General features: G+C 52.6%; 1 protein-coding gene across 1 annotated transcript in view; it reads right to left on the bottom strand.

The window, feature by feature from the left end:
- Positions 1 to 22,544, bottom strand: part of LOC136296082 (hydrocephalus-inducing protein-like) — a 73,158-nt gene that overhangs the window by 4,607 nt on the left and 46,007 nt on the right. The window contains exons 32-65 of the mRNA XM_066194906.1: positions 21,851 to 21,972; positions 21,572 to 21,763; positions 21,023 to 21,175; positions 19,713 to 19,952; positions 19,269 to 19,461; positions 18,648 to 18,815; positions 18,174 to 18,347; positions 16,966 to 17,075; positions 16,510 to 16,671; positions 16,005 to 16,209; positions 15,408 to 15,549; positions 14,128 to 14,164; positions 13,999 to 14,091; positions 13,477 to 13,926; positions 12,819 to 12,977; positions 12,204 to 12,391; positions 11,847 to 12,029; positions 11,486 to 11,605; positions 10,086 to 10,245; positions 9,808 to 9,980; positions 9,443 to 9,641; positions 8,659 to 8,758; positions 7,970 to 8,069; positions 7,310 to 7,478; positions 6,784 to 7,022; positions 6,398 to 6,470; positions 5,563 to 5,767; positions 4,946 to 5,178; positions 4,209 to 4,360; positions 3,074 to 3,266; positions 2,404 to 2,512; positions 1,572 to 1,823; positions 1,082 to 1,224; positions 514 to 735 (exon numbers count right to left, since the gene is read on the bottom strand). Coding sequence (XP_066051003.1) covers positions 514 to 735; positions 1,082 to 1,224; positions 1,572 to 1,823; positions 2,404 to 2,512; positions 3,074 to 3,266; positions 4,209 to 4,360; positions 4,946 to 5,178; positions 5,563 to 5,767; positions 6,398 to 6,470; positions 6,784 to 7,022; positions 7,310 to 7,478; positions 7,970 to 8,069; positions 8,659 to 8,758; positions 9,443 to 9,641; positions 9,808 to 9,980; positions 10,086 to 10,245; positions 11,486 to 11,605; positions 11,847 to 12,029; positions 12,204 to 12,391; positions 12,819 to 12,977; positions 13,477 to 13,926; positions 13,999 to 14,091; positions 14,128 to 14,164; positions 15,408 to 15,549; positions 16,005 to 16,209; positions 16,510 to 16,671; positions 16,966 to 17,075; positions 18,174 to 18,347; positions 18,648 to 18,815; positions 19,269 to 19,461; positions 19,713 to 19,952; positions 21,023 to 21,175; positions 21,572 to 21,763; positions 21,851 to 21,972 — 5,813 coding nt within the window. The remainder of the gene's footprint in view (positions 1 to 513; positions 736 to 1,081; positions 1,225 to 1,571; positions 1,824 to 2,403; positions 2,513 to 3,073; positions 3,267 to 4,208; positions 4,361 to 4,945; positions 5,179 to 5,562; positions 5,768 to 6,397; positions 6,471 to 6,783; positions 7,023 to 7,309; positions 7,479 to 7,969; positions 8,070 to 8,658; positions 8,759 to 9,442; positions 9,642 to 9,807; positions 9,981 to 10,085; positions 10,246 to 11,485; positions 11,606 to 11,846; positions 12,030 to 12,203; positions 12,392 to 12,818; positions 12,978 to 13,476; positions 13,927 to 13,998; positions 14,092 to 14,127; positions 14,165 to 15,407; positions 15,550 to 16,004; positions 16,210 to 16,509; positions 16,672 to 16,965; positions 17,076 to 18,173; positions 18,348 to 18,647; positions 18,816 to 19,268; positions 19,462 to 19,712; positions 19,953 to 21,022; positions 21,176 to 21,571; positions 21,764 to 21,850; positions 21,973 to 22,544) is intronic.

The following is a 22,544-nucleotide window of genomic DNA, read 5'->3' as shown; positions in this document are numbered from 1 at the left end:
GTGCCTGGGCTACTCCATGCTGAGATATCCCACACAATACAGAGATCACAACTAAAAACTCTGGTATCCATGCAGACAAAACTTGGAGTTCACCAGCACGTGCAGGAGAAGTATACTTCTCTCCACTTCCAAAGAAGAGACAGAGTGCAGCAGACTTAACTCCTTGTTGGTGAAAAGGCACCAAATCAGATGAAGAGATTTCAAACACCATAAAAGGGGATAAAATCATGAAACATTGTCTCCCATTCAACACGGGCTGCAACCCTTGTGCTTGTTGTGGCACAGACTCATAGTTTGTGTTGGCTAAAGGTCTCTTGTCAAAAGGCCTCCCCCTCTCACGTGAGTGTGTCCGGTCACTGTGCATCCACCTCTCCCCTAGAATGCACTGCTGGTGAACCTCACGGCTGTCCAACGTCCAGAGGAAGCAAGAGCTGCTCAGCCAGCAATGATGGGGGTTACCGTGGTTCTTTTTGTAGAAGCTGGGTTGTCTTTTTTTGCCATTTTGCTTCTCACCTTCCTTTTTTCAGGCCACCTGGCTGCCGGCTCTTCCCTGGTGGTTTGATTCCACGTGACAATGCGCATTTTGTTGTCGCAGTCCTGAACCTCCCCTCCTGGCAGCTCAGAGTTGATCTCGGTCACCTTACATTTCACAAGGTGCCTCCTGAAGGTGGCTGGGACATCTGATTTCAAGGTCACTGTGATGTCCTTGGCACAGCCAGGATGGAGATGTCCCACCTAGGGAGAATCAGGGAGTCAAAACCAAACTGGAAGCACTGCCAAGGGCAGGACTGCCAGCAAAAGGGACTGATGTGGTGAGCAGCTGTGCCAGGAATCTGCGCGTCGGAGTGGATTTATGTCAAGTTTGATAGACAAAAGTATGAATGGAAGGTGCCACCTCCCATAACATGAAGCCTTTTCTGCAAGGCTGGCAGCCATTGCCAAGCCAGGGACTTGGCATCTCGGCATCTCCTACGTGGCACTGGAATGGGCTGACACTGGTACGTGAGGACTGCCTGCCAGCTCCTGGGAACACCAGGGCAGGGCTTGAGCAATGGGGAAAGGCAGAGCCGTCCACGCTCACCTTGGGAGAGAACTGGAATGGTGCGTTTGCCTCCCACTCAAAGCGCATGACCTTCGTACAGGTGTGGTTGGTGATGGTGAAGGTCCTGTTGCAGGGCTCTCCAACAGAACAGTCCCCAAACTGGATGTGATTCGCTCGGACAGCTGTTGAGGAGGAGAACAAGGCAACCTCAGCATGCAGGGAGCTCCATCCACCCCCCTTCACGTGCACAGACACCTGTATGTTCAATGCTTTCTTGCTCCAAGCCTTCCTCCCTCTGGAAGGGAGTTTCCCAGGCGGCTCCCCAGCCCACCACTTTCAGGGAAACACCCTGACACACCCCTAAGCCAGCCACATGAAGCACAGCACACACTGCTCTGCAGGCATGGCTGCCACGCCCACAGGCCACCAAGTCCAGTGGGTGACAGCCCAGGCCTGGCTAGAGAGAGGACACACATGATCAGACATTTCCCTCTTCCTTGCTCCACCTTGGCAGCCTCTCCTCTCTTACCATCAATGATGTCTTTCTTCAGAATGCTCTCAGCATTCCGCTCCTGTGTACCTTCCTCCAGTCCGTCGAGGGTGAATTCATCCTGGTGGCCTTCGCCCACCAGCTCTATTAGGGTCTTGTTAGAGTATTTGTCCCCCACTAAGGCACGAATCCTCCCTTCCAGTCGTTGAGCCAGGGTGGGTTTGAAAATGACATCGAACTCTGTCGATTCCCCAGGATGCAGAAGCAGGAAAGGCTTTGGGGGCTTGCTCTCTGCACAGCAACGGAAATCAGAGTTAAGTGATACAGCGGTACAGAGGAAATATTTCCATAGGCTGTATGAGGAATGAGAGGTTGAAATCAGCTGCCTCCTAAGCACGGGTTCTACCCCCAGTGGTTCCAGACCCTCTTCCTGTGTTCACAAGACTGCCACCTCCAGACACATCACCGCTTAAGCAGCTTAACCTCAGGTTGATGCCCAGCCCGCATTCCATCTGCTTCCAGCCAGCTCCAGCCGTGTGGAAAGCGGAGCCAGAGAGTGCTTTTGGCTTCTGCAGGTTGTCTGTGTGCTCAAGGGCTGTGTCCATTCAGGCTGGTGCCTTCCCTCAAGCAGCAAATACCTCAGAGGGTCCACTGAGGTAGTGACAGTCCCCCACAATTCAACCCACCTTGTCTAGAGGAGCCAAAGAACTTCTTACAACTTGCTAGGAGAAAGTCCCCAAGAAAAGCTTGGGGGACAGAGAGCCCAAGGAAAGAAACTGTGTCTAACATCTGGCTGCTGCTCAGAGAAGCCAAGAGCAGGGCACACGTTTTCCCTCTGTGCAGGATCACACTTCATGGTTAATGAATTTACCGTGTACAGCAGAGTCGTCTTCCGCATCTTCAATGTAGAATCTCTCAAGTGTGGAGCCCCTGCCTTTCAAGAGGAATGCTCCGTGCTCATCCTCCAGGTGTAACATGAACTGAGAAAAGGGAGCACAGAGCACATTGACACTGGTGTGAGCACAGGGTGGGAACACAGGGACTGACCCCGCAGTGCTGCTGGTCCCGCATGGGAACCCAGCACCTCTCCCACTACAAACAGCACTTAGCACAAAAGTTAAGTCAAACCAGCTGGGAAAAAAGAGCGCTCAGAGGCATTTGGATGGACCTGACACAGAATCAAACAGGACAGAAAGTAATGAGCAGAATGTAATCAAGCCACAACTAAGTTTACTTAAAATGCAGTAAGCTGGGATCAAAAACAATCTAATGGAGCTGGAAAATCACCCCATGTCCATGAGAACAAAAGGTGACCTGAGAGATGGGGCGAAATACTGCACCACCTTTCCTGTGTTCAACTTAAAGAAGAAAGGCTAGAGGCACAATTTCCAGGAACTCCCTTCTTGGAGAACAGATGTCAGTCACTTGCTTAAAAAGAATTTCTGACACCTCTTCCCAGGTCTGCCGTGTTTTTTGGGACCCTTCCCCTGTGCCACAAGCACTTGTTCCCAAACCAGACCATTCCTTGAGCAGGTCCTCACCTTGACAGGTATTATGCCCTTGTTTTGGATGACCAGGGGGAGCATCTCTGACTCCCCCGGCCGGAGCCTCTTGAAGCACAGCACGGAATTTCCCCTCCTGCTGCAAGCACTTGGGCTCACGACTGTCAGCTGCGGCTCATGCCCCTTCCCGCTGATGGTGAAGGTCAGGATTTGAGGTTTAAAGTTCGCAGGGCTGCAGGAGAGGCACAGAAACAATTTCAGCTGGCACTAACCCATTTCTCCCTGGGCGAGTGAGGCAGCAAGGGCCACCCACAGTGTTTTCCCTGCCTGATGCTCCTGAACCACACAACGCAGCCCCCACCAGGCTCTTCCCAATCCACTCAGGGCCATTCACAAGAGGACTCTGTTCCAAAGCGCCCTCCACAATAACAATTCAAAATAATTTCAGTTAATTGAATCGTGCCCTCCAGGAGGTAAATAATGAGGCACCAGATGAGACATGGCAAATCTCCTGGCTGCAGTGAGATGAGACACATGCAACAAGCAAAAGCACAGCATGAAAGCAGTACAAAAGCAAGTAGGCAAAAATAAATCATTGTCACCATCAGTAAAGATCATTTCCAAGCAGAGTAAGAAAGCAATTGCATATTAGCAATTAGACTTCTCTTGCTCCAATTCAGCCACTAAAAGGTTGAGGAAGGGCAGGTCAAAGCTGCACTACACAGGTCCCAGGGCAGAGGAACTGTGCTTCTCTTTCATACCAGCTCCAGTCCCTTACATAAAATAGCTTAATGAATACCAGGGAATCACAGTGATCAGAGGAGCACTTAATTTTACAGGTACACAGGAAATTGTGACTGCTGACCTGCTGGCACAGGAACTGCTTCATCTAAGCCTTTGTCCCTGGAAATCCCCAAGTCAGCTGCAGCACATCTCAGTAACTTTCAGCTGGCTACCTAATATTTCCCTGTCTTCATAATTCCTCATAAAGGATAAACCATCAGTCTCATTTTTTGGCTTTCTCTAACAGTTACTGCCTCCCAGATCATCTCATGCCAAGTACTCTGCCTATGGCTACTGAAAGCATTAGAGCTAACATAACAGGAGGCCTGTGCCTGCCCAGTGGAGAGGGAGCTATCACTGAAGCCTTCCCCAGTATTTCACAGTCAGTTACCCTTCTGGGATGACAAGGGAAGCCTTGAAAGTGCAGTCGTAGGTCTGCTCATCTGGTGGGGTGAAGGTCACCGTAGCAACAGCACAGGATGAGCCCTGAATGGACATCTTGACCGGATGCAACTTGAAAACGTTGTTGACAGGGCTTTCATCCTTGGGGGAACGCAGAGAGCAGTGTTAGGAGAAAAGACCTTTCAACACGACACAGTTTTATTCATAAATGCATTACTGAGAACAGCCCCAGGCAGTGTGTCCTCCTCCCTGTTTCCCTGGGCAGGCTCCCTCCCTCCCAGGGAACGCTGACCTTGTGCTAAAGCATTCTGTGTTTTGAGCCCTGGCCGCTGCCCCAGCATACATGGGAGGTGGGCACTGCTTGGAAAACCCTGCAAATAACCTGGAACTGGCCTTCAAAGTGAAGGAAAAGCCAGGGAGCCTGAGGAAATGCCTCCTTTGAGCCCTGGCATGTCAGTTCATAACAGCCCCTCTCTGAGTGTGCTTCCAGGAGAGGTTCAGAAGGATTCGCTTCTCCCACCGAAGACCCAGAGGTGTGAGCCAGAACCTTGCCCGAGACATGCAAAACTCAACACAACTCTTCCCTGGCTCTGCTGCTCTCCCCTGCAGTTTGACCTGCACTGAGCTAGACTAGTCTGGGCCCCAGGAAGCAATGCATCTGGAGAACAGAACGGACTCTCACACTGCCTTTAGAGGGACACCATCACCTTGGCCTCCTGTTCTTACCTTTCCACACAGGGGTCTGATGGAGAGCACCACATCACATGGCAGGCTGCTTGCATTGTAGATACTGAAATGAGCTTCAGCTTCTTGCGCAACCAGAACCTTGTTGAAGATGAATTTGTTCTCGTCTCTGATGAACAAGCCCACGCCTTCCACTGACCGCAGCTTGCGGCTGAGGTCAGTGCTGCGGCAGATCGGGTACTTCTCAAAGATTGACAGGACATCCTCAACGAGTCCTGTGGATAGACCAGAGGGATGAGCATGGAGGAGAAGCCTCGCTGATGAATTTATCTGGACCCTGCTGGCCTCTCAGGAGGCTTTTCCTCTCAGTCACCCTTTCTGCCCTGGGTGACTGCTAAACCCAGCCTTGGGTGGGGGAGCTGGCTTTGAGGATGGAGCTCAGTCAACCTCGGTCTTAGAGAGCGCTGCTTTCCTTTTATCCTTCCATGCATCCCTCTCAGCCTGGGAAGGATGAGTCTGCTGGTGGACTTGAAGAGGGCTGGAACCTCTGAGGATTCTAAGGTGGGACACCAGGGCTGGCGTGCCTCTCTACCCAAGCAGCAAGTTTAGGTGCTGATCAGCAGCAGGTGTGACCAAGGGAACCTGTGGGCAGTACGTACCTGGGAGGCAGGACTCGGCAGTCAGGGTAAAGGGAATGCCAAGGGGATTGTCCCTGGGGTCTCTGCCCGTGATGTCAATGTAGAGCTGCTCCTCACACGTCCCCTCCTGCCCTGCCAGGCATTCCACTGTGATCTTCTGCTGGCCCCACGGACTGATGGAGCCGGAGCAAGGGGACACCGTGAACATGCCAAGACTGAGGGGACCCTGCAGAAAAAGTTCCAGGAGAGGCTGATGGCTAACAGCTGTGCCTTGAGCACCCCAGCAAAGAGTGTGTCCCGCCTTGGCCTCCAGCTGGGCCCAAGCACCCCAGTCCCAGGGCAGGGAAGGATGACTCCATGGCCCAAGGGCAGCCCCAGGCTGAGACCAACAAGCCAAGAGGAGCTGCAAGCCTGTCCCAAGTAGCAGAGAGAAAGGAGTTTGAGTGTAAAGAATGAAGGTGGTAGCTGTGATCCTTCAGCCTCCAGAGGTAACACAGGAGAGCAGAAATAGCTGTGAGAAAGGACAGGAGAAAGGTAAGTGACTTAGAAGAAGAAAAAGCAATGTTGTCTGAGCTCTGCGGACTGGGAGTTCACTGAGGCGTGTTTTTACTTCTGTGGTGTTCACAGACCTATGCTGGCTAGCAGCGACCAAACACAGGACCTGCTCCCCCCTGTTGATCCCACAAGTCCAGGTCAGAGCCAAAGTACAGGAGTGTCAGTGGGACTGAGCAGATCCTGGGTTCCATCCTGTAGACCATGTCCCGCCCTATAGCCATGAGCCCCCAGCCAGGGCACAGCAGCATCTTCTCACATCCCTCTGCAGCAGCAGCACTGTCGGGGAGCAGGAGTCACCCACCTGTGTCAAGGAGCTCGATTTCCTTTCCGTGGAGTCCTCTGCAGCTGATGGAGCAGATTCCTCTTGCATTGAACTGAGAGGAGAAAGCAGAGGTATCTGTCATGCTGAGCTCCCCTGCCTTTCTCTGAGGCCAAAGCTGGCCTTCCTCCACACGGAGGGAAGCCTTCCTGCTCCTGATGGCTCCCTGAGTGCAGCACCCATTGCTGGACAGAAGCTCTATCACCAGCTTTGTACTACACCTGGGGACACTGCGGCGTTTTTTTGCTCCCTCTCCCCAAGCCAGGGATGCAAACGGACGACAGCCCAGGTCTCCTGGCTGCCTGCCACATACCAGCCATGGGCTGGTGCCTCCTCAGACAGGAAAGGTGGTGCAGGGCTTCTCGTACCTTTGGCTTTCCCATGCAGATGCATCCTCGGGTGCTCGGTGGATGTAGAATTCGAAGCTGAGCATGCCTTTGTTCTCCAGAATGACAGTCTGGGTCTTCTTGGTGCCCTCGAGCATGGCACCGAAGTCGATGGGTGAGGCGGGCTCAATGCTGTACTTGCTGTACACAGCTCTCGCCGACACCCTCAGTGGGATCTCGGCAACAGTCTGGCCTCCTTCCCCTGAGCTGCCGTCTATCACCTGTGTCCACAGGAAGGGGTGGTAAACACAGCAAAGAGGCCAGCCTCTACCCCAGTCCCCAGTCTCCACCCCAGGCCTCCATCAGTTTACCCCTCCCTGTTTAAGCACCGCCTCCAGAGTCAGATGCTCAGCTCCACTTAAGAAGCCTCCCAAATGGTTTTGAAAGACTTTGTTTGTGTACGTAGGAGAGAGGATTCTCCAGTTAAAGCACTCCTTCCATTCGACACCTATCCCGTTTACACTCCCAAAATGTCGAGTGGTAACACAGCCTGGCCCAAGCAGCTCACCTGGCAGTACAGGATGGGTTTGTTCTTGAGGAAGATTTCACTTGTGGGGTGGAAGAGCATCTCAATATTCACACCAGGCTGGGAGGCAGTCAGCACGCCTGACCGAGGCTCAACGCTGAAGTGGGATGCCAAGTCTTGCATGCTGGCACCTGCACCCTTCAGCGTGAAGCTGGGGAGAAAGGGAAGGAATGGAGATCTCTGCAGTTAAAAGTACAGGCACCACCAGCACGGCCAGGACTTTGCATAGGACCAGAAAAAAACAAAAAAAAGGGAGAGTTCAGCTCTGCTCAGAGAATCCTGGATCTTGACAGAGAGTGCAGACAATCACAAGGTTAAGGCATGAAACCTTGACACCAAAATTTTTCATTCACTTCTTTACAGAGTCTCAGAAAGAGAAAGGAAGTGACCATCAAAGAAAAGCAATGAATCTCATCATTTCAGTGGCTGAAATTTTTGGGGCTCTCCTTTGGGTTCGTGCTGAGCTGTGAAGAATTGCTGGTTTGTGGCTGGATTCTCTAGTAAAATAGTTGAGATTAGAGAGTCCAGGTTTTGTATTTCCCATGAGGTAGCCAGCATGAAAACAGGTTCTAGCCATTGACAGAGGGAGAATGCAGGCCTGGGAATCTGAAGAAATGCTCACTACCAGGCAGCTGGACTCACCTGTACTCAATGTCATATACCCCTTTGTTCTTTAGACTCAGGACTTTCTTCACCTTATCCAGGACATTAATGGTTCCAAATTCCAAGCTTCCATCTGGACCTGCAGAAAACCCGCAGAGCCAGGTCAGAAATGGTATTTATCAGCTGCAGAACACGCCAGGTCACAAACTACGTGGAGGTCTTGACACAAAACCCTTTCCAGCAAGTTTCCCTTCTTGACAGTATTTTCCAGCTATTTGTCTGCCCTTTCTCTTCTTACTCAAAATATCTGCAAGATTAGTAGCTAAGGAAATTACTTTATATGCTGTGCTGAGCCCGTGGGAGTTGCCAACTGCCTGTTCACGTCACTGTTGTTTCAAAGCCCCCCAAATCCAATCTGCACATGAAGCTGCACACTTCAAAGTTCAGAGGGGAGAGACTTAAGGCTGTCAATGCCCTGACAATGCATTATTCCACACCACTTGCAGGGTATGTGCTTCATGTATCCATGCCATCCTTGCATGCTATCCCATCCCATCCCATCCCATCCCATCCCATCCCATCCCATCCCATCCCATCCCATCCCATCCCATCCCATCCCATCCCATCCCATCCCATCCCATCCCATCCCATCCCATGTGGTTTGGTCGCCCGCCCCCCAAGATAATGCAGTGCACCTGGACTGCTTTGTTTGGGAGGCGTCCACTGACCTTCAGGCATGTCGATCCTCAGAGAAACATCATAGACCTTTGCAGAGATTTTGATGTTTTCAGCCTGAACAATCCCCAGGATGTTTTCTGTGTCTGAAACCTGGGGCAGCAAGAAACAAACACTGTTCAGATCATTCTTTTGGTAGACAGCCTCTAAGTCCTTGTCTCTGCTGGCTGCTTCCCCTATGGCCTCCCAGGCTTCACAAGCGTCGGTGGACTCCCAAGCTTTGCTAACCTGTTCACCTCGTGGGCTGCCCCAGTGGGATTCAGCTGCAGTAAAAAACCCTATCAGCCCAACTCTGCACTCCTACAGCAGGGAATGATGCTTCTAAAGCATCCTTGAGAGGCACAGGGATGTAAGAACAACCACAAGAAGTGTGAGGTGTCTCAGAGCAGGTGCCATTGACAACCCTCTGCCACCACCTAGCACTCTCTCGGAAATGCAGCCCCTAAAGCATGGGGAACAAAATCCCAGGGGGAGAGTTTGTTGCACTATGCAGAAGGTTCAGACAAAGTCCAGGAGGAATGTAGAGATCACGCTGCAGTCTGTACAACCAAACAACAACCTTCAGCCACTCACAGGGACAAGGTGGTTGTGGTACAGGCTCAGGACGCAGCGTCTGGTTATCTGGGGGGATGTGGATGCACTGCACGTTCTGGCAAACGCTGTGTAGAGGCAGAATTTGGGGTCACAGCACCCTTGTGTCTGTCAGGTGCAGCTCTTCCTGACTCTGTCCCTAAGAGCGCACGGCTGCTCTGCCAGGCAGGGCACAGTCCCTCTCACCTCAAGTCGCAGGATCTTTTTAATGCTGCCAATCTGCCTGGCCTTGAAATTCAGTGTCACTTCAAATTCTGAGCGGGGAGCAATGATGCCTCTATCTTGTGACACAGAGAAGTCCTCAACAAGGTCATCCAGCCCACGCAGCTGCCAGGCCATGGGCAGTAGGGTGTCGTTTTTCAGGACCAAGGTCCTGCTGTCAGTCCTGCAGAGACAGGAAGGCACCTGGCATCAGCTGCTGGATGGTCACACCAGCCTCACCACTGAATGCAGCTCCATCCACGGCCCTTGGAGCAGCTCCATGCCCTGGAAACCAGAGTTAAAGGTTTTCTCTTTGTCACCAGTCTTGGAGTGCTTGTGGGATGACTGACCTGTGCAGACGGAGCTTGTCAAAGGACAGCTCCAGGGGGCTGACGTCCAGCTTCACGTGCACCCCGTGGCAGCACAGGCTGAAGACCACTGGCTCCGGGTTCTTCGCAATGCAGCAGATCAATCTGTCTTCCAGGAAGCCAGGGGAACTGGGGTATGCCCAAATGGTCAGCTCCTGCACCCAGCCCCACAGAAAGAAATAGAAAGAGCACTGCGTGTGAGCAGGAGGAGCAGCCCCTGGGCACTTCTGCGGTGCCTGCTCTACCTGCCCTTCACCTACCCGCTTCTCCGCTGGCCTCAGGGTCATGCTGGGAGGGTCCAAAAGGAATGTATCTGATTTCATGTCCTTCTCAAAGGTGAACTGGACCTCTACGTCCGTGGGGGAGTTGTTGAGGATGTTTATAGTCTCCTTGTTGCTGTGACTGTTCTGGGCCTTGTACCTGTCCACAAAAGGGGAAAAGGCTGCAGAGGAAACTGTTGCCTGTGCCGCACATGGAGGAAAGCACCGTGGGCACCCAAGGAAGCGGTGCTGGGAGATCCTGCTCTAACAAACAAGTGAGGGAAATGGATCCCAGTCAGGGGCATGAGCATGTACTCATCCTTGCCTTACTTTGGTGCCTTTCCCTGTACCCGGTGCCTCCACCCCTGAAGCCTGATGATGCTCAGGCCACTTCAAGGGTTTTTAATACAATGTACATTCAAAGGTGCCTAGAAAAATAACAGGAGACCAGGCGCATGGGTTCTTTCCCCTTCTTTCTTTCCCTGCATGGTATAAAGAAAAGCTTTTGGAAAAAGAGTTTAGCTGATCTCTTTCATAGAAGTCATGCAACTGCTTTGGATTTCATGGGTTAGCTCAAAGTCTGAGAAAGAAATATAAAGCATCAATTCCCAAGAGGAATGCCAAAAGATAAAAAATAACCCTTCTCTCAGGTGTGGAAATGACTTTGGAGTGAAAGGGTTAAAGAGGCAAACAGAAATCCCAGATCATCCATCAACCTGTCTAAAGATTGTCTGTATTTTAAACTATTTCGATTTCATTTCCTTGGGTTGTCAAAATTGACCTAGTCTTCCAGAGATCCCATGGGGACAAGAATTTAATGTTAAATATTATTTTTTAAGAAGTGACCGTAGAAGTAGAAATATGCAATAGCTTCAATGACAACGTGTTTAGGTGGACTTCATCCAGCAGTGAGGATGCAATGTCATTACAGGAAGATGTAATTCCTGCTCTACGCTCCCCCTGACACCCATTGGCAGGTCAGCCATAAAATCTTACTAATAATTACAGATTAATGAAAGGTTTGAAAAACTGTCCACGGAATAATTGCTCAATCAGGCTACCTGCAGAGCTCAAAGCACTTCAAAAACCACCAGAAAGTTCATTTCCTAAGGGCTGAACTGGGATGTAGAGGGGGACAGGAGTTGCCCCCAGGTCACCTTTGGACTGGCAGCAGCATGTGGCTCTGGCCACCGAGGCAGCCACCAAGGCACCCACTGGGTAGGCAGAGCAGCTCCTCCAAGGCTCACGTGCCCCTTATCTGCTCAAGTTCACACACCCGTGGCCCTGCAAACCCGTGTCTCCCAGGACTCTGGCCGGGACTGCCCTGGATTGTGCCACCAGGACAGCATGGCTCTCCAAGCGTGTCCAGGAAAGTACAAGGCCCAGCAGGGAGCACATACCACTCTCTTGATTTCCCACACAGCAGCGGTCCAAAGTGGAATTGCTTTGTGCTCTCAACGTATTCTTTGAAGATGATTTCATCTGCCTCCATGGTCTTCCTCCACTGTGGAAACACCAGCCTGGGCAGAGAAAGCGGAGAAGGAGGAGCTATGAGATGCTCCAAATAGGAAATGTAGTCAGAAAACCATACCCCTTCCTGGTGGCTGAGGTACCACCTGCCTTCCCAGCTCCCAGCACAGGAAGGAAGAGATGCTGGACGACCTCAGGCAGCACGATGTGCCCAGGCCAGAAGCCCCAAGGGGCAGCCCTGCTGTGAGTTCAGGGGCAGCAGCGTGGGAGGCTGCCGGGGGCCAGCCTTACCGTGGGTCCTGGCTGATGCTGGGGTACAGGCCGGTGACACTGCAGGGCAGCTCGTACTGGCGCTTTGTGCCCACCAGCTCAAACCTCAGTGTCTGCTCAAACTTCCATGGCTTTTGGGTGGAGAAGTGGACCTTCAGTTCCACCTCACCGTGGGCAGGCACTATCCACCGGTACCGTTTCAGCCTGGCAATTAAAGAGGAGGCTTCAGACATTGCTAAGGAGCAAATCAAACAAGGAGGGTGCGCTCGCCATCCCATGGAGGCACTGGCACAGGGTCGCTGTGGAGCTGGGGACGATGGACCTTGTTTGGCAAGAGGGCCAAGAAGCAGAGGCATCACCTCCCCCCGTGCAGCTCACCTGAGGAATTCTGTGGGGATTGAGGCACTTTTCAGTGTACTTTTGGGTCTGGTTGTGGAGGAATCCCGGAGATGTTCTGTTCTCTGTGTGGAGACCTGGCTGTCCTTTAGAGAGCTGTCTCTGCTGGCCTCTTTATCCGTCTTTGGTTGGCCTTCAGCAGAACTTCCCTTCACATCTCGGGCCTTGGCCTAAGGGGAGAGAGAAAAGGGAGAGAGAGGTGAGCCCTGAGACATCCCCATCCTGGAAAGCAAAAATGGAGTTTTTTAACCAATGGAAGAACGAATAAATAAGTCCACATGCCCATGGACTTGGTCTTCCTTATTGGTGTTTGTTTTGCCTGGGACCCCCCTTCTCAGACTCAGGACTGTCTCCTCAAGGGGAGTTGCTGGTTCGAAGTGATCTCCTCCCACTTGTCTTACAGAACTGCTCTGTCCCCAGCAGAGCTGTCTCTTTTTTCCCATACCTGACAGAAAGGAGACCTGCTGACACATGGCCCCACCACATCTTCACTCCCTCTCCACAACGATCCTTCTCCATCCAACCTGTCCCCCATGCCCTCATCTAGCCTGCCCTCTGCCCTGGCACCTTCAGTGCCAGCACCACTGGAGCACCCACCAGATCATCTTCCATAGCAGCACCTCCCGGTGCCTCAATGGTGAAGAGCTCCACGTGCTCTGCGGAGCCCAAGCGCTCCTCTGGGTAGTTGACTACGGAGAGGACAAACGCAGGGGGCAGCGGAGGCCCCTCAGGATGCAGTCCCAGATGTCTCAGCATCTAAAACAGAAGAGAAAAATCTTGTTTATACTTCTGTCACCTTCATCCTCACAATTCCTTCTTTAAAGGCACCGAGCTTTTGGCAATGGGGTTTTTGATTTACAAAATCATGAAGTACAAACGCTTTGTTATGCCCAGTGGGGTGAGCAGGCTCCAGAGCAGAGGCAAGAGCTACAAGCAGGACCAGCAGAGAAATCTCTCCTGAGTGTCTCAGCTGAAAAAACAATGACCATGAGCTGCCCTGTCCCGGGACCGTTTATAATGATTTCCAGGCTGGGAAACTCTGAACAGATGGGATACTTGTACACAGAGCACTTCCACTTTCTGCCCATCTGAGGGATGGTGATGACCTCCCCATCCACACAGATACTTACAGAGTCATTATGGAACATCATCAGGCGCCTGGAAAAGGCTCTGTGCCATTATCCCCTGGGAGGACACAATGCTCCAGGGCCCAAGACCACGGCAAGCTCAAGATCTGAGCCTTGCAGGGTTTTACCTCGTCTTCCGTTGGCAGCCTCCCACTGCTCAGGATCTCTGTAAACATGGCCTTTGGATCTGTGAACTGGATGTCCAGGCACGGCACCCCGACTCTGACTGCCTCTCCTGCAACTTGGCCTTGAGTCTTCAGCCGAGGTGACTGAGGATGGCTTTGGCGTCTGTGTTTTTGTGCGGGCTTCTTCTTCTCCACTTTCTCCTGAGGCTTACTGGTCTCCTGACCTTTGTTTTCAGCTGAAGGCAGTGCCTTGTTTCCATTTTTCATCACAGGTAACTCCACGGTACCCTGAACCCTGTCCCAGTAGGAGAAAACCTGTGCGACGTTCTGCTGTGAAAACTCATGGATCTGAAACCTCAGGATCAAGTTCTTCTCCATCTCAGCTGGGTCCTCTGAGATTTCTGTTTCTTCCTGCTCTGGGGCTTTGGTTTCCTCCTGCTCTGGGGCTTTGGCCTCTCCCTTCTTTGGGGCTTTGGCTTCTCCCTTCTCAGGGGTTTTGCTTTCCTTCTTCTCTGGGGCTTTGGCTTCCTTCGTCTCTGGGGCTTTGGTTTTCCCCTTCTCTGGTTTTGTAGGCTGCTTGCCCTTCTTCTGCTTTTCTTTCTCCTTCCGCCTCTCTTCCTCCTTCTGTCTCTCTTCCTCCTCTAAGGCTTTTGCCTCCTCCTCAAGCTTTTGAGCCAGCAGCTGCTGCTCCCTTCAGGAAACAAAAGAGAAAACATTGCTAAGAGTCACCACCAGAAACCTGGGCTCGCTAGTCCTGGCTGGCCCTGCACTTTATTCCTTGACCCTGAGGCCAGGCAGAACTGCAAGACCATTTCTGTGAATTTTCCTCAACCCACAGAGGCCTGGAACATCCCAAGGGAGGGGAATGGTGGAAGGGGACCTCCAGGACCCGCTGAACCTAAGCCTTGCCATCATAAGGTCTTAACTGTGCAACCTCCCTCTTAAGGCACACCCAAACACCTCTAGCCCACTTGCCAAAGGCTGAGCCACCAGCTCTCTGCACAGATGCCTGAGAACTCCCTTCGTCTCTTGATTTCCCAGTTTAAACCAGATCACAACCTGCTAACATCTCCTTATCCCTTCTGCCATTCTTTCTCGACTCAATCAGCCCCCTCCTCCCTGGGCACAGCCTGCTCCTTAATGAGAATAATCCTATCAGTCAGAAAGCAAAGGCTGCAGGAACTCCTCTCCTGCAAGACAGGCTCTTGTCAGCCAGGTTTCCAGCTGGAACCCAGCTGTGACCAAGGCAAACTGGTGTTCTCTGCCATGGAAACAATTGGAAGCAGCCTTGTCCATCTCCTCCGCATGAAATCAACTTCAGCCTGGGCTGAAAGAAGTCCTGATACACAGGCTTGCTTTAAGCAGCCTCCCCTCCCAGTTCCACACTTTTCCTATGTGTCCTGAGCTGGGCTGCCTTCTTTGAGCTTCTCCTGTGCTTGTCTCCTGCTGCAGCTGAAGGGGTGCCTAAAGGACACGAGCTTTCATGGGTGGTGTCCCAACATAAGGATCCCTGGCACATCAGCATTGCAAGGACTTCAACTGTAGCAGCACCAGGACCCAAACCAAGGGTTTGTCTGTGCCCCCCACCTGCCCATACCACAATCCCACTGTTTTGGTGAAGAAGGGAGATGATGAAGAAGGTGTGAATCAACATCATGGACTTAAAGACACTTCTACAGGCAGTGCCAAGGCAAGCCCAGAGCCCAGCTCCCTGCAGGCAGCATCTAAGCTGGGAGGGCTCACCATGGAGAAGAAGATGTTCTATCTCAGCAGAAGAAGGTCCTTCCTCCCTTGGGAGCCAGGCAGCTAAGAGTGGCCATCCCTGTGTTGCTTCTGGCCTTTGCTATCAAACATGTCTGAGCTCAGAGTCCTTGGAGCAGGGAAACCCTCCGGGGACACTACCCCGAGCAGGAACCCGTGGAAGGCTTACTCACCTCTCCCTCCGCATATGGTTCAATTCCTGTATTATTTTATCCACGGCAGCTTTCTCCTCCTCAGGGAGGGCGTCATACTCTTCCTCATCCATTCTCAAGGCACGTTCTCTGTTCCTCTGAAGAGCTTCTTCCCGCTGCAGTTCTTTAGCACAAACCAGAGCAGAAACCATGAGTGACAGCAAGCACAGCTGGGTGCTTTGGGTCAGCTGCAAGGACTCACAGCTTTTCCCAACCCAGCCTGTCACACCAGGAGACATTGGGGAGCTCATATCCCTGCTCCAAAACTCAGACAATCCCCCGAACTATGGCCAGGCAGTGAGTTCCTGCGCTTTTCCTGGCTTAAGTGCACCAGGGCTGAGGACAGTTGTTTGTCACTGAGCTACAAGAGCTTGAACTTGTGCCCAAGCTTTAACGTTAGAGATTAAGGTGTCTTAAAGCCTCCAGTCTCCTGCAACTCTGAGATGAGTGTGGTTACAGAGGCAGAAGGTGGAAAGATGAATAAAAACACTTCTTACAAGCTCTGCTGCAAACCCAGACACACAGAGATAAGTCTGAGGGCTTGAGAGAGAAGATTTGAGAGGGACAGACATATCTCACCTTCCCTCTGTCTTTCATCCTCCTTCCTCTGTGTTTCAGCTTCCTTCTTGGCTTTCCAAGAAGCATAATCCTGATGCACATTCACCATGTAGATATAATGGCGATTCTTGACAGCTCTGAGTATACAGAGCAGAGAAGATTCCAGGCTTCTTGCAAAGAGGCTCTCCAAGCCATCAAAGACCACTCCCTTGTAGCAATCTTCGTGCTGCAAATACAGGGAAGAGTAAGTCAGCCATTGCACACAGGGGGCTCACAGCTGGACAGTAAACCCAGATGTCACAGGGCACCAGCTGTCCTTGTTCCAGGTGCATTAGCTAAGAGCAGCTTGTGTCTGTCGTTAGGCTCTGCCAACTAAGGGCATCTGCAGCTTCCCCCAAGGTTCCCTGCACACAGGCCAGGATCCTCCAAGAGCATGTACAGACCTCCTCCTCCTCCTCCTCTCCGAGTTGTACCTCACTGCCTGTTCTCCGGAGCAGGAATGTCTCCTTTTCCCCACCCCACATACCTTCAGCCTCTCACAGAGGATCTCCACCAGCAGGTCCTCGGGCAGCACACAGCTCAGGCAGTTCAGCTCTTCCCCACAACTGCTGGTGATGTTCAGCTGCTGCGGTGCAGGAGCAGTGGAAACTGTGAACTGTAATGTGGACCATTGTAAGGAAAATACACCCTGCTGGAAAGCCCTGAACAACTCCCACTGCTGGGCTTGCAGCTGGGGTTCCTCACTAGTGGAGACTAGAACAACCCTGCAGTGCAGGCTGGGGGCTCCAGGGGATGGTCCTGGAGGACCCATCCCCTGGCCAGCAGAGACCCAAGCCTGCAAACTCCTGGTGCAATGGATCCACATACCAGGCCCTGGCTGGCACAGAGCCTCCACCGTAAGCAGCCCCTGCCCATCTCACAGACAATGCAAAGGTCCCAGGCACCAACCCAGGCAGATCGTGTTTACCTCGGGTGTGCTGGCTGGCTCCGTCTTCTTTTGTGCTGGTGCGCTCTTGCCTTTGGAATTCTTGTTCGTTTTCTCCTGGGAGGCTTGCCTTCTCTTGGCCGGAATGGCGTGCTGACGCTTTTTAGCTGCATAGGGGACACATGGTTCAGGAGGGCTTTGAAAAGCAAGTAGGCACCTTTCACCACAATGGGCACAGCCTTGGACCCTGGAAGGAACCTGGCACTTCTTCCCCAGTCTGCTGGGCACTGGCAACACTCAGAAGCAGCTCCCTCCCTGCTTCTCTTACCAGCACGCTATCCCATACTTGATTTTAAAGCCAGCACTACGTCCCTCCTAACAACTGTGCATGCAGGTGACACTGCTTGCACAGGAGTTCCCCATGGATCAAGCCAAGGATTTGTCCTCCAGGACCATTGTTTCCATACACTGCACCCATCCTGCATTCTCATGTGGAGACTTGCAGCCCTGCCCCGCTTGCACCAGCCGTCTCTGCTGAAGCTAAATGCTCCTTGTGGGAAAACCCTGCTGGGACACAGACTCCTTTTCCTTCCGCCAGCTCCCAACCCAGCCAGCTTCAAAAGTGAGCAATGCAAAACTTCCCCCTGCACTGTGGCAGGTCTGGCCTCACCCTGCAGAGCTCAGGCTACCAGCTGCCCAGTAAGCTTCCTAAAAGTCTCTGGTCTCACATGGAGAACAGCCCAACATACACGAGCTGTGTAACCTGACAGTGAGCACAGGTAAATCTCGGGAGACAAGAGCTCATTTGGAGCACGTCTCTGATTGGAAATTCCTCTGGGAGGCTGTCCTTCCCTTCCTCTTGTTCGCAAGGTTACACTCATAGCCAGTCCTCTTGTGCGTAATGAGCCACTTCAGAAGGCTTTTTCCTTGGTAAAGTGGGCAGCAGTTCTGCCTGCTGCCCATGAGAAGCAAGCTTGATTCAGCTTTGAGGAAATAGAAAATATTTGGGAAAGAGACGGGCATGCTTCACCACCCTTAGAAAAATGAACATGTGCCAAGCATGGCAAGCAAAGGGGGATGTCAAAGAATCCCCGACTGAGCCCTTAAAATTGATTTTTTATTTTTTGAAGACCAGCCAGAGATGCACTTCACCCATGTTCCCTAAGAGACCCAAGGACTGAAAAACTGCTGCTCTGAGTGAGCAGAAGTGGACAGTCATGGTGGGTTTCTCAAGCACTGGCTCTGGGTCTGGCATTTCTCCTCACCAGCATTACCTTTGTTTTTGCTTTTCAGCTCCATGGCAGCCTCGGTGCAAAGCTCCCGGGCACGGAGCCCTGCCTGGCTGCCATCATTGGCAATGGCCTCTTTCACCACGGTGTCAAGGGACAAGGGAGCAGCGTCGTAATGGTGACACAGGGCCGCCGCTATCTCTGTCTTTCCTGAGAGAGAGAGGAGGACTGCTTGGTGACACGTGCACATGAGGCATTACAGGGACAGGCCCTGGAAAAATCTCCAACAAGATTTCAAAGTTAAAAGAACAGGGGGAAATCAAGTGTCCCTCCAGGGGAGGCCATGAGGGAGGCAGCTGGAGTGTGGTTACCAGCTCTGAATTCTAGAGCCAGGAGGATCATCTCCACCTCCTGTTCGGCTGAGGTCTTTGCCTTAAGCACCAAGGTCCACCAGGATGTATTTCTCCTGCTTGCCCCTCTCCCTGCAGCCCAGGGCTGCAGCTCACATACCTGCCAGGGGTGGCCCGTGGACAATGACAACAATCCCTTTGTCCTGCTGTGCTTCACACCTCTCTGAAGACTGGTCAATGCCCAGGTGGCGAATGACAGCTCGAGAGACAGGATTCCCAGTCGCCTTCACCATGGCCTCAGGATAGAATGGGACAGCCCTGTGATGTGCTGCAGTGAAAAACCAGGAGAAAAGGTCAGCCTCCTGCCTACCTTTGATCCTCATCATCCTCCCAATCTGCTCAGATCCCGGAAAAGGAGACTTGGTGAAAGCAACATGAGCTTGTTCTTTTGTTGCTAGGAAAGTGCAAATATAAAAGAGCCAGTGATATTAGACCTGGTTCTACTGGCTGAAGAACTCATCCAATCCTAGTCTTTGTGGAATATCCCGATTATTTCCCCAGTCTATGGCAGGCAGATAGGAGCTTGCTTTGGCTACACTCAGGGTTGGTAGAGGATGCCCCAGTCCTTCACCCAAGAGTTCCTCCACCAAGCTGGGGAACAGGCAGTTTTTAAAAGCATGGGCTTTCCCTGAAGGTGACAGAGTTCAGGGTATATGGGCTGGACTCCCTGCTGCGACCACAGTCAAAACAGACACTGCCAAACCCTCACTGTTTTCCTGACCTGGTTCTGTCTTGCCCATGGCCTCAGCCTCAGCCTCAGCCTCTGCCATGGCCTTGACCTCTTCCTGTTGTGCATTCAGCCTCTTCTGTGCTTCATAGTACTCCAGCAGCTCTGGGGGCAGCGTCTCGCCCACGGCACGGGGAGGCATTAGAAACTTCTTCTGGTACTCAGACCCCACTGCCGTCCGCAGGATCTGTGTGCGCAGGGAAGAGAAACCATCCGCAAGATTCCTTCTCTGGCCTTTCATCACACACGCTCAACAAACCCGTTTTCTGTCTCCTCTCTTCCTCCCAACAACACAAACTATTGAAGTCCTCCCACAGCATGTCAGCAGAGTTGGCTTTCCCTGGGGATTGCCTCCGTCTCCCTGGAACAAGCCTGGGAATGCTGGAGTGCTGTGAAGCTTGGGCAGCATGTACATGGGGACCAGACCTGCCTTCTCACCTTCTCCTCCTCAAGGTACTGCTCATCAAAATCCAGGGAGTAAAACTCAATGGGGAAGTTGCATGGGTTCTTCACCACCACTGTGGCCTGCACTCCATCGCTGTCCACCAGCACCCATCCCATCTCTAGTGCTGGGGGGCTGAACTCCAGCCGTGGCTCCAGACCTTGTCCTGACAGGTGCAGCATTAAGCAATTGCTGCTCTCACAAATTTTAAGCTTCAGCTTATTCTTGTAAGACCTCTGAAAAGAGAAAAGTGAAGAAAACTCATCCATGAAGTCCCAGGTGACGGGACCCCAGATACAACGCTTTCTCCAAGGTCAGGGTGTTACCAGTCCCTCCAAGGTGAATGGAAACCACCAGGTATTTACTGACGCCAGGGACTACAGCGTCTGTAGTAGCCTGGGGCTGAGTAACTGGGAGGAATCCTGGTGTGCACTGTAACTGGGTATTTGGGTATCAGATGGATCTACAATGGACTGTCAGATGTTTTCACCTAGCCATGCAGGAGCGCAGTGCTCATGAGAAGGGCCCTCGGGGTTACAGTGTCCAGACACAGTCCTGGCACTGCTGCATCAGGCAAACGCCAGCTCCAGGAGAGAGGCAAATGAGCTCTCACCGGCTAGAAATAAGGATCATCTTCTCTGCTTAGTGTCTGGCTCTGGTCAAAGCCAGACACAAGATGGTTATGTCTCTGGAGCAATTAAAAGATCCCTGGGACTGCCTGCAGGCACAGAAGCACTTGTGTCCATACCGGTACAGGCCGTCAGTTTCCAAGACCCAGCGGCCACAGGCAAACTACTTTTGGGAACGCTCCATCCTTTAAGTTGAATCCCCAGCTGCATGGGAATGTGCAGGCAGGCCAGAGCCCCAGGGACTGCTGGAAGCACAGCACTACAGGTGACTGTCCTGCTGTGCCCAGGAAGGTGTCTGGTGGCTGTTTTGTCTGTCAGTTCTGCAGCAGGATGAGCCTAGACTGACCATTCCAGGATTATCCTCTGCGAGTGTGCAGCTGCTCTGCACCGAGTGTCGCAGCTGCAAATACAGCCGGGCAAGGGGGAGGCTGAGGGGAGTTGGGCGCATCCCTCCCGTGTGCCGAGAGGCAGCCACAGAGCCCCGATGCTCTCTGTGCAAGCTCCCTGTGGGCATTTCAAAGCACATCTCACGGCAATGCTCTGTGGGGTGAACTGAGCCACGCTGAGTAGCTGAGTACGGGGCCTGCAGAAAGCTCCCTGCCAAGGCAGAGCTCAGAGCACACTCTCGGCACCAGGCCCTCCTTTCGGCCTCCTGGGCTGACACCTGCCAATCTCACCTCCTCCTTCGGTGTAAACCGGATTTTCAAGTCCTGCCAGCTTCCTGCATCAAGGGTTCCTTTGCAGGGCATCACTTCAAAGGGACAGGGCTCATCCTCCAGTGCCTGCTTCTTCTGAGGTAGGGCTGGTGTCCTGCGTTTGCGTTGATTGCTCTGGGCACAGAAACAAATCCTGTCAGGTCTCCTGGGTCTGCGAGGACAGAGCCTCAGTTCCTGCAGTGCTCTGAGACACTGATACGGTGCTGAGAGCACCCACAGCCAAAACAAGCGTGGCCCCCATAGCCTAGAGCTGGAGGGAAAACCTGTAGACAGGGCAGGCAGAGAGGGAACTAGAGTCCTCAGAGGAGGGCGAATGGGTGAAGGTGCTAGAAAAGCAAAGCATCAGCTAATGGAACAGGTCCAGGCAAACCAGCCTTGATCTGACCCTCAGAAGCTTCCTCAAACACGCTGTAGACCCAAGTGCTCAGGCAGCCACAGGAGTAGAAAGGGCAAGAGACACAAAGAAAACCCAACCAAGAAGTTACGTGTTCAATGTTGCCCGTGCTTTACCTCCATTACAGGCTGGATGCCAGTAATAAACCAAGTGCAGGGGACATGGAACCAGTTGTAGAGCCGGACTGTCTCAGTCTGGCACTGCCCAACGAGGGTATCCGAGAACTTCAGAGTGTTCTTTGAAAGTCTGAGTGACAGTTCAACGACAGCGGCATGGAGGCGGATGTGAGACCTGGGGCCTTTTTCTACCTGGAGAAGGACAGAGAATTCAGCGGAGGGTGCAGGTGACAGCTGCTGCGGTGCCCAGCCTGCTGCCTGCCCCAAGAGCTGTGGTACCTTGATGGGCAGCAGCACATCCACGTCACCCTGTGGGCGGCAAGCACTTTCAAAGCACACTTCAAATGTCACAGTGTGCCTGGGAGGCAGGTCCTCCATTTGGTCCAGGTCCACACTGAAACCTTGAACAGATGAAAACAAAGCAGTTGAGATACACAAGAAACATGAAATGTGTCACAAGCATGTTTAAGGCCCTACAGGTGTCCTGGCTGAGAGGTCTGGGAAAACGCCCCTGCCGTGCGGTGACCTGGACAAAAACGTAAAAGAGGGCACCGGTGAACAGCCCTCAGACACAGCGAGCCTCTGTGTGATGGAAGCACAGCCTTGCCTCAAGGCCTCTTTTGGAAGCCTCTTTTCATCCACCAGAGGATCCGACAGGCTGTTTCCTCAATAAAGGCTTAACACAAGTGCGGTGACGGCGTGAACTCCAAACAAAGCACTTCCAAAACACAGCAGACCCCACTGGTTCACAAAACAAGCCCACAGAGTGCCCAAAGAAACTTCATGCTGGTGGGAGCCAAGGGCAGAAGATGCTGAGAGGTGACCGGGCTGATGAGCCCATCTGGCCCCTGCACTGAAGCGTTAGGGCAGTCACAGGCAGGCCAGGTCCCTGGGCATGGCTGGCCAGGAGAATTGAGACTCTGAAGCTCCCAGCAGGGCCACTGAGAAGAAAAAGCTCAAAAACCTCCCCAAG

The sequence above is a fragment of the Chamaea fasciata genome, unplaced genomic scaffold (genome assembly GCF_029207755.1).
Source record: "Chamaea fasciata isolate MVZ Bird 193981 ecotype frontalis unplaced genomic scaffold, bChaFas1.0.hap1 SCAF_12, whole genome shotgun sequence".
Classification (NCBI taxonomy): Eukaryota; Metazoa; Chordata; class Aves; order Passeriformes; family Sylviidae; genus Chamaea; species Chamaea fasciata.
Note: the sequence above shows the minus strand (reverse complement) of the source record. Positions and strands in the feature narration are given on the sequence as shown.